The 11009-nt window shown below is 35.8% G+C and overlaps 1 protein-coding gene across 1 annotated transcript; it reads right to left on the bottom strand.

The window, feature by feature from the left end:
* Positions 1-266: 266 nt before the first annotated feature.
* Positions 267-7753, bottom strand: LOC18447077 (transmembrane 9 superfamily member 9). Its single transcript, XM_006857179.4, has 7 exons — positions 7399-7753; positions 3955-4119; positions 3753-3862; positions 3495-3600; positions 3262-3374; positions 2986-3136; positions 267-1661 (listed from the first exon to the last, which is right to left on the bottom strand). Exons 1-7 carry the CDS (start codon positions 7510-7512, stop codon positions 504-506), a joined length of 1917 nt encoding a protein of 638 aa, XP_006857241.1. The 5' UTR covers positions 7513-7753; the 3' UTR covers positions 267-503.
* Between the last annotated feature and the right edge of the window lie 3256 nt (positions 7754-11009).

The following is an 11009-nucleotide window of genomic DNA, read 5'->3' as shown; positions in this document are numbered from 1 at the left end:
AGAGATTCATGCCCAGATCGGAGAGGCTCAACACTTGATGAAATATTAAATTCAATTGAAATATCGCCTTCCCTATACATGCATAGAGACATGAATGACTGCATATTGTGCATGTAAGCCTACAAACAGCGAAATACATAACACACGCCATGCATACATATGTCATTGCACATGCATGTGCACAGAGACGCACACACTCATATATGCAAGTAAATCCATGTCCGACGAATTCATGCAATTTGAGCAAATATAAGGACAATTCATCGTAAGCAATTCACTGCACCTCTTCATCAATCCAATAAAGAAATTCGAACGGAAAAAAACACAAAAGAAAAAGAGAGAAAGAAAAGGTACAATTACTACAAAATCATTGAGGTCTAAACAATTGCTGCTAACCGAATCGAAGAGCCCTAACCAAACCCAAAACCGAACCCAAAAATGCTCGGTTAACTTTACCTTCTTAGCTAAGCCACTCTCTCCACTAAAGCACAAATACACACTCATCAGTCTATCTTCACTGATGAGTATATGAGTCTGGTGAACCAGAAGCATGCATAGAACCCAATCGTGCCAGTAAGCACAAAGAAAGCATATGAGACTATGAGCATGTATCCAAAGTAGAGCAACCCAGACACTGGCTTCGTGATTTCAAGCTTCGTAAAGAAGTAGAAAGCAGCATAGAGGAAGAGATAGAGAGCTGAAGAACCCGATGTCAAGTAAGACCTCCACCACCATAGATAGTCCTCACTGCAGAGCTGGAAATAGCATAGCACGATGGTTATCTCAGCACAAGTGACGAGGAGTATTAGGAAGACCACGAAGAGGAAGCCAAAGATATAGTAGAATTGGTGGAGCCAAATAGAGGTCAAGATAAAGAAGAGCTCGATAAAGACTGCCCCAAAAGGAAGGATCCCTCCTATAAGGATCGAGAAGGCAGGGTTCATGTACCAAGCTTGTTCAGGTATTTGTCGAGGTATCTTATTGGTCTTAACAGGGTCTTCAATTGCAGGTTTCTTGAAACCAATGTAGCTTCCAACGAAAACTAGTGGAACCGAGATGCCAAACCAAAGAAAAACTAGGGCAAACATGGTGCCAAAAGGGACAGCGCCAGAGGACTTCTCACCCCAAATGAGGGCATTCAAAACAAAGAATATGGCGAAGACAATACCAGGAAAAGTGAAGGCAGTCTTTAGGGTTATCTGTCTCCATTCAGTGCCTTTGAACATTTTGTAGAGGCGTGCTGAGGCGTATCCAGCAAAGAGCCCCATGAAGACCCAAAGGAGAAGCATAGCAGTCATTAGGCCACCTCGGTTTGATGGAGAGAGAAAACCCAACATCGCAAAGATCATGGTTACAAGGATCATGCCAAAGAATTGGACCCCTGTGCCTGCATAGACACAGAGGATGTCGGAATTGCTTGGGGGTCTAAACACATCGCCATGGACCAGTTTCCAGCCAGTTTCTTCTTGAGCTTCTTCTTGGGTCTCGAGTTGGTTGTATTTTGAAATATCTCGATAGAGGGTTCGCATCATGATCATGGCCACCATGCCTGAGAGGAAGAGGACAATCATGAGGGAGTTCACAATGGAGAACCAATGGATTTGATCATCAGTCATAAGAAGGTATGTGTCCCATCGAGATGCCCACTTCACCTCACTTGACTGCATAATAACAAAAACTGGCATCATTCATCTACCAGAAAGAAGCAAGGAATCAAATGTGAAGTAACGCGCTGAGATTTTTTTTTTTAATGGATAAAAACGCCATACTCCAATGGACTATGGGAAAAACCATAGTCCATTTGGGATCATATCAGATTTGAAAGCAATCAAATGAACAGGAAGGGCAGGTAATGATTTTAATCTGGGGATAATTATTGCCCATGGGGGTTGTTGCTGTACAATAGGTTTTCTTGAGTCTATTGGACTACAGCATATCTTCCCCATTTGTATATGTTTATCAAAGATATAGGAAACGGTGGAGGATGAGAACTCGGCTCTTAACTATCCATTCCATAAATATTTTACTCCAATTGGACAGGCTTAAAAGTCAGCTTTTCATCTAATCAGTATTTTCAAATAGAATTGCATTGAGATGATTTGACCAATTCAGTTCAGAAACATATCAACATCAGATTTAATGCATTCGTTTTCTAAAGGGTGCTGTTTGTATAGAGCCTAGACTCTAAACAATCAAATTAGAGCCTACCTTCAAATAGTGTCGAGAAATGTGGTTTCAATATTGGAAATCTTTGTGATAGCCTTAAAGTATATTTTCATATTTATTTATAAAGTTTAAAGCTTCAAAAATAGTGTAGATCGACATATCTATGAAAAGTTGAAAATCTTGAAAATTGACGGTCCAAAAATGCGTTACAAAATGCACTATTTCCAAAATTTGCAATCCATTTTTTTCTCATGTCCATGCATCTTGATGTTGAGATGATCAATTTGAAGATATTTGGGTATCAAAACAACCTCTTCTTGGGAGATTTTTGAGGTAGGCTCAAATTTGATTGTTTAGAGCCCCGGCTCTATATAAACTTTTCCCTTTTCTAAATGGAACAACCCAAAACATTGATGGCTTTGACTGATCTCAACTGGTTATGTCCAATTTTAAGCCACATCATAGAAAAACATCGCCATGCGTTTTTCTACGCTGTGGGTTAAAACTTGACAAAATCAGTTGAAATGCCAAAAACATTTAGTCACCCCAAAAGAAAAAGAAATACGTTTCCAATTTGGACATGTATGAGTCAAGTTTTGCTAATATCTGTTTAGAAGATAGCCGATCTGTCTGATACACCAAATGATAACATAATTGACAGCATTCTATTCTGACTTTTTGAAAGGTAAACTTGACAGAGTGATGGGCAAGCCTTAAAATCTTTGAACCCCAACACCAAAAGTGATTTTCAAAACCCTGGATCCAAAAATTATAGGCAGAATAATGAAAGCCTAAAAGGTAGCCCACATCAAACCCTACCTCAAAAGCGACATCATACGTAAATAGCATTTCCTTGTTCTCCTCAACTTCTTGAGGAGCATCGGACCCGGTAACCGTATGTTTAGCATGTGGGTCACAAGTCGACAAACGGGTCTTCTCAGACCATTCACCTTCATAATCATGCTTGACACTGAAACAGAAAAATAAAAAAAAATAAGAAAAGCAAGTATGTGAAGCAAAATGAAGTCCAAAGCAAGACATTGTTAAAAAAAAAAGGAATGGGAAAATTAGTATGCTTATCAGCTGAAACAAAACCTGTATGGCTTGACCTCAAATCCAACAATTCTAGCAGTGCTTGCCTCAAGATCACTGTGATACTTGACAACAAACGATAGATGGTTGTGGATAAAGTACCGCTCTTCTGTACTCTACGACACATGACACAATTTTTAAGTCATTACAGAGTACTTCATAATTGACATACATTTTGTTAATTATTGGAAAATAAAGCTATAAATTTTTCAAGGTATATCTCCTTTTTATCTCACCCCAGCATATCGGCCTTTGAAGCCAACATGGAAACCATGTTGGTAAATTGTTGTGTCCAGTTCAGATCGTTTAACAGGAACAACCAGAGGAAGATTATCAAGGATCCTGCAACACACAATGTTGATTGCCAAATTGGTCCTTTTTTCCGAAAATATGCAGAATCATCAAGAATAATTTAAACTGAAATATCTTCACCAAATGGCCTGGACTCGAGAAGAAGCTCCTTGGAAACAGAGAAGCAAAACATCAAAGCTTACATGTTCACCCGGTACTCCTCATCTATTTTCTCAATGAAATCCTTTGCAGCCTTTGCATCAAGAGTTATCTTACAAACCGCATTGCACATCTGTGGAATCCTCATTTGAAACTGCAGAACTACCACCCCATCAGAAACCATAAACCCAAACTATGTGAAATAAATCTTGAGAACCCATTTTCCGAAAATTATACAAAGCTTACCACATATGGGGAGTTTTCAATGCGATCACCGCGGAGAACTTCCCCAAGATTCTCAGCACTATCGGTGATCTTCTCAGGATGACAGTAAGGCAGAGAATAATATGAATATGGAAGCTGCGTCTTTGTTGAGGTCAGCTTGTTCACTTTCACATTCAGAAAGCTACCCTGCAGTCACAATAAAGTGTTAGCAAAAGAGTCAATAGTTGCCGAAAAAGGAACCAAATTTAAATTCCTCCAGAAATGTAACAGGAAACACATAATCAATCTAATCTTAACAAGCAAATTACAAATCTGGTTTTCTAATTAGCAGTTTTTATATCTAATTTCAATCATGTACGAGCAAACGATGACTGATTTCTGTAACCATTATCAAGAATATAGAAATAAATGGAGCGTTGTAATGTTTACCATGCCCAAAAACTATGATTACATAAGCATCATATCACCATAATATATTCAAACTTCAACATAGAGCTCTGAAGGAGGATTCACAACCTTCATGTCAAGAAATTCAACTCATGGTCAATATTTGTTGACTATGGGCACCTCCACAATATAGGAGAGCACCCTTAGCAAATATCTAAGTTCACAAAGTCGATGATGGAGCCGAATTTAAACTTAATTAATGACACAAATATCTCACACATTGACGTATTCATATAACAACCAATGAATACAATGCCAGTATGGAATATCTTAAAGCACCCCATGAGTCTGTTTATATTCTAGAGGGCTGCATGGCGAAGTCTCCCGAATCAAGCTACACAAGCTTGTTCGAAGTCATATTTATTGTTGAATTAATTGTAATTACAATAATATTTTTTATTACGTTACTTAATTTTCTTTATCAAAATTCTAAGTGTGAATATATAGCAATATTTATTTATTTCACTATATTATTTGTCATACTATTTTTATCAATGTTACTTTATATGTATATAACCTTTCAATGAAACCTGTGAAGCCGATGTATCTTACTCGTTCAGTTTAACAGAAAAAGAAGTTGTGCCTTTCTCCCTCCCACTACAGCCATCCTCATCTAGCATGGCATCCTGACTAGACTGATGAGTGAAAACTTCAGACCAAAACTTTCTTTCATGTTCCAGCAGAAACATTAGGGTCTCTCAACTTCCATGGGCTCTAGGAGAGTCATATTCATCAAACATCCTCCATTTCCAGCAGTTTCTTGTCCAAGATAGTAGGCCTTTCACCTACATCTTTTCAAGTTGACCTCAAACATTCCTCCAGATACATTTTTCTCTTTGATGGGTAGATTAATCATGACTTTGTTGTTGGGTAGGTTATCTCCTAGGCCTAACCACAAAACTGAGAGCCCAAATTCCATAGCAACTAACCAACTACTCCACAGTTCCAATCTTTGTCCCTAGTTTTCTCCTAATAATCATTTCCTCCAATTTCCAACCCAAATCGCTCTGAGCCATTGCACCAAGAACAATGCCCTCCTGTCAATAGCATACAATGGACATATCTCCTCTCAATAACTTCTCATTAGGATAGGTGGTTTCCCAAGCAAATTCTGTAATGTAGATGGTCTTTTCAGCAACAATAATTCCCCATCCATTGGCTCATGCAAAATCATAACTGTAAACTGCTATAGATTCTTCCAAAAAACTAAATCTTCCCTTCTTATGATATGGATGTGTTCTGTCACCTCAATATAAACAATTCCAAAGATACCTGTTTTGTTGGACAGATGGGATCATACATAATAAGAAAAGTACTATCATTTCGTTCCAAGCACGTTTTGAGAAGAAACCTAAAGTCCTAACACCTGTATTTACCAGATTAAAAATAAATCATACAAGCCCATGTGTGCAAATAACAATCATCAAGTAACATGTCCCAGTATGTTCACAACTTCACCCATGAGTAAGGAACCAAAATCCGCAGATGATGGAATAGAATAAATAAAGATAACAAAACGAAACAACTCACACCAAACTTTAATGCCAATTTACACAATCATATATGCAGTACCGATTATAAATCCTTCAAAAATATATATAAAAAAATAATCTACTCAATAAAAGCTAAAAGCAACAATATAGTATGAAGAAAGAAAGAACAGAAATGTAGGGTTCTAGGGCACGATGAAAACCTGAAATGTTTAAGAAAACAAACTTGTAACACCTAAAGCTTTAAAAGGCTGATACCCAGTAATTTTAAATCCAAAAAAAAAGTGACACTTTCACAATGCAGACAATGGTAAACATGTGCTCACTGGGTAAAATCTAAATGCAACTGGAACGAGAAAACAAACTTGTAACACCTAAAGCTTTAAAACGCTGATACCCAGTGATATTAAATCCAAAAAAAAGTGACACTTTCACAATCCAGACAATGGTAAACATGTGCTCACTGCAAAAATCTAAATGCAACTGGATATTATTGTAACCATTACAATTCATGGGAATCTAAATGTCCGATGAAACAAGAATTGAGTTTGAGCAACAATATAAGATGGATCTAATTACAATTAAACCCCTAGAAAGGCATTAGTAAACAAACAGGAATCCTAATGTATAAAGCTGCAAAAATATATTCGACTTTTAGCTCTAATCCTTTAAAATGTTGATCTTTTTTAGGCTTTTTAGCATTAGAAAGCATGTAGGAATCTAGTTATAGTAAGTTGGAGAAAAAAATAATCGATTTGTAGCTTTAACTCTTCAAAGTGTTGATCTTTTCCTGATGTCACATTCAGTAAGAAAGGAGTTTTTCTGGTACGATTTTGAACAAAAACAAAATAAGATGGCCACGATTTACCATGCATTGCTCATATTCTAAAAGTAAATGTTATTTCTCAAATAAACGATAATACAACACCATACTTAGCCTTAGAACTCGATCAACAAAAAACACAACCAATTATTATGATTATTTATATGTGTGTAAAATGCCATCAGCAGTAACAAAAAGTCATAAATGCATAGATAAACTCATAAGAACCTTCCTTTCAAATAACTGTTAATAGTTGAAATAAAGGTAAAGGTAAGATGAAATCCTTGTCTGTAAGAAAAGAAAAATGTTGGAAGATCACAAATCAATTGATTACACAAAGCCTAATGACCAAATAATACAAACTAGAATGAAAAACATTACTTGAAATAAAACATCTCTCAGAAAAACAGATTATTTGATATAGAAGAAAATGGTTAAATGTGTAATGCGCATCTCCATCTATTCGATCTAGACCTCACATCCACGAAAGAAGAAAAGCAACAAGCAATTTGAAACATTTTTGCAGATCAAAACCCAAACAAAGCGAACTTGATGCCCTGGAATATAACATACCAAGATCCCGCAAGGAAAACACAGATCAACAAAAATCTAGCAAAACAAACACAGATCCAGGCTCCAAATTCACCAAAAATGCCATCATTTCTCCTTCATAAACAAAGCAAAAAACACAGGCAAATCCCTAACCTTTTCAAAGTCCTCAGGCGCAACACCAGGTAGATAGAAGCAGTTTCCATTAAAGAACAAAAGCACGAAGAAAAAGAGCCACATTTGTGGCACCAAAGGGCGGCCAGCTTCCATTAGGGTTTCTTCAAGCTCACTAAGCCGGAAAAGGCAAGGGATCTGACAAATTTAGCCGCGTTTAAGGCAAAACGAGAGAGAAATGTGGCAAAGATCCAGCTTATCTTTAGCGACTAAGCTTTACTGGAAGAGATCCAGATCCAAACCAGAAGAGAAGAGCCATGGCTTTACTTATAGACAGAGGAGAGTGTTTTAGAGAGGGAGGGAGAAGAGAGAGGCACGAAACCGCAAGCTCGAGATTGCGATTAAAAATGGGTCATTATAATACTAAATAATAATACAAATATATTTACCAGATGGACCTTCACTTATGTTAATTACAGTTCTTGAACAAAGTGAAAATCCTAGACTCTAAATTAATACAAACTCAGTGCTAAGTCGACTTAGATAAACAAAACATTAACCTTGTATTGGGATCAACTTTAGGTAAGTTAAATTTCAAGCATTTGGTGGTGGGGTTAAAAAATGATAAATATTTGGGAATTAGTGTTGGGGAAATTGCTATAAAATCACAGTTTGGTGACAGCTGCTAGGGTTTGCGTGCGAAATAAGGTTTATTTTTTTATTTTTTATTAAGTAATTTTTGTTACTTAGTTTGATTGAGTTAGGCTACTGATATTTTGGCTACGCAAGAAATAAAGTAGAGAGGCACTTACACTACGCTCCCTCGCGAGCATACATTTCTTCTACTCCCTCCTTCAATAACCTATTTTGGAGGATTTTTTTCAATATAAAATTTTGTTGATCAACTTAAAATCACTGAATGATTATTATCAAAAAAAAAAAAATGAAATTTCAATCTTCCAACGCCTAGATCTTACTCTCTAAAAAATTCTGACAATTTCTATTCAATCTTGAGATATTAATTTTTGGGTACGGTTTCTTTGAATCCATATAGAAATGAGTCAACTTTTAAAAATCTATTTTTGAGATGGATTTTCCGACCGAATTTTTAAGAACATGTAATCTCTAATATGGACTATAAATAAATAAATAAATTTTAAGAAACACAAATAAGGATTTTATGAAGAAAATATTTGGACTGTGAGTTTCAATTGTTTTTAGATGGACCACCTATTGGCATCCATCTTTAAAATGGATGTTTTATACCTTGGGACCGTATATTTTAGAAATGTGGTCCAGGCTACACGAAACAATTTTCCTTATTTTCTTCAGATGCTTAGAGCATACAATTAGAACTTTATTTTTTATGGGTATGGTTTTGCAACTTTGCATAAGGCTAAGGCCTTAAAGTAACACCCCTTTAAATAGAATCGAAAGATGTCATTTTAGTACCAAAAATATTTATAATGGCCTAAAAATTTATTTTTATATCTAACTAAAATATTTAAAGCTTCAAAAAAATGTAAATCGTATACACTTGAAAATCTAAAAAATTAACGATCTAGGTAACGTATTACAAGATGCACTATTTTCAATACTTAAAATCTTTTTTTTATTATGTTCATGTATCTCAAGGTCGAGATGATTGGATTTGAGGGTTTTAGGACATCAAAAAAAAAAAAAAAATCTTAGTTAATTTTTGAAGTGTGCCTTAGTTTCATTGTTTAGGGCTTCGACCTTATATAAACATTTTCCTTTCATTATTGAGGTTAATCCTGGTATTGAAGAGTTTGTATCAAAATTTGGGGTCTTAGAGCTAATTTTAGGTCGGTTTTACCCGAGATTAAATGAACAAGCATACTCTCGAAACCTATGTATGTTACAATTATTGTCTTTACTTTTGGCTAGTCTCCATCGTTGTCGTGAGAAACAGATGGTAGATGAATTCGGGGTGTACCATATATCATACACAAGTGGTGTTTGGTTACAAAGGGCATATTTTACATGAAGCTACAAACTTTAGAACATGTAATTTTCCAGGACTTGAACCAGACTCGAACGTTGTAAGCTCAAATTTACCAGGGAAAAGAATGGAAGTGAGTATTTGATTGATTGAAGTATGTTAGGTTTTGTATATTTTAGTCAAGGTAGTACTATTCCTCTCTCTTATGCTCAATTTTAGATAGTGTTGGTTTTAAATTTTTAATCATTTTTTTGATGTCAAATGTTTCAATAAGCATATAGTGGGCAATGAAGTTGATGAGACAAAGTAATCCAAAGCTCATATATTTTGTCATCATTATTATTTAAGTTCTTTTTTTAACTATTTAAAGTTGGTAACATTCTTTATCAAGAGCCATACCATCATCAGTGTGTCCATAAGTCATCACACTTTTTTTTCCGACTACTTCCAACCATATCTTTTTTAACATACCAACGTTATTTGATATGACATTTTTAGAGTCATTTTCGGAGTAGGTATGTTATTTGCAAAATAGTCTGTAGTACAAGTGAATAATCATCCTCTTCATAGGTGTTGTTGGGCTTCAATGGGACTAATGTTAATGGTTGTTCTTATTTATTTTTATGAAGAAGTATGTTAGTAAAATTATTGGATATATTTTGGGGCATGCATTGTATGATGGAGAGTTTATATTAGGAAAGTTATGGTTTTAGTTGGGTCGCAGCTTTATTTTATTTAATCAATCAAAACCCCACTAGAAATTACAGTTCTGGTGTTGGAAAACATTGTGTGGCCTTTGAATTTATTTATTCTCCTTACTCATGGAATTTGAAAATGCAAGGATGATGAAAAAAACTGGCAAATTTCATGAATACTTGAGTGGACTTTTAGGGTTCTAAAATTCATTTTTGGTTTTTCGGATCCGCTATTGTCGAGATCAATATGACTAATTTGCAAATTATCTAGTGGAAAAACTACATTTTTTGGTAAGGTTTGAGGTGGAGATTTATAAAGTCAGCCAGCTCCCCGCAAAGTATCTTCCCGTCAATGGATACAGTTTCTACAAAGCCTAGGATTTATGAAAGCAAACTAAAGCCTCACTTCGAATCCTCATCCGGAAAGCATTTTGGGCATCGGAAATCTCCCTAACTCTAAAATCAATTTTCAATACCAATTATGAAATTTGAAATTAAAAAAATGATACAGATCTTGCAAATCCATAAACACTTATTTTGAGGGCGAAATAAACAGCCTAGATAATTTGTTACAACATACATCATTTTTAGGGCTTAGAATACTAGTTTGTTTTCACAACCACAATGGTCAAGGCCGAGATGACCGTTGGAAGTTTTTTCGATGCCAAAATTAGAAAGTGAGGTTTGAAGTGATGTTTTACTTAGTTTTATAGGGTTGGCATAACCAGAGATCTTATATCCCAAATTATAACATTTACCATTGGGTATATGAGAAATGATAAAGGTAAGGGCCCTGCTATTCCATGCCGTACATCCTTGGAGGGAGAATCTTGTATTGAGATGTGTGGAGTTAAAGCCGGGTCCGGGTCCTGGTCCGGGTCCGGGTCTGGGTCATATGAAGGACGTCCTGGTTGAAAAATTGATCATGTTATGGACTTTTCCAAGTTAAGGTAAAGCCAAGTCTCAATATCACTTCGACTTTTCTACCACTCGGG

This window comes from Amborella trichopoda, chromosome 12 (genome assembly GCF_054954075.1).
Source record: "Amborella trichopoda isolate Santa Cruz 75 chromosome 12, AtrichopodaSantaCruz75HAP2 v2.0, whole genome shotgun sequence".
NCBI lineage: Eukaryota > Viridiplantae > Streptophyta > Magnoliopsida > Amborellales > Amborellaceae > Amborella > Amborella trichopoda.
The sequence above is the reverse complement of the archived record's forward strand: the minus strand, read 5'-3'. Positions and strand labels throughout refer to the sequence as shown.

Bases quoted from the DNA above. Each gene is read 5' to 3' on its own strand.
- LOC18447077 (XM_006857179.4), bottom strand. From the start codon at position 7,512: ATGGAAGCTGGCCGCCCTTTGGTGCCACAAATGTGGCTCTTTTTCTTC. The intron at 3,863-3,954 runs GTAAGCTTTGTA...GTAGTTCTGCAG, and splicing joins TTGAAAACTCCCCATATGTG to TTTCAAATGAGGATTCCACA. The intron at 3,601-3,752 runs GTAAGCTTTGAT...TGTGTGTTGCAG, and splicing joins GAGGAGTACCGGGTGAACAT to GATCCTTGATAATCTTCCTC.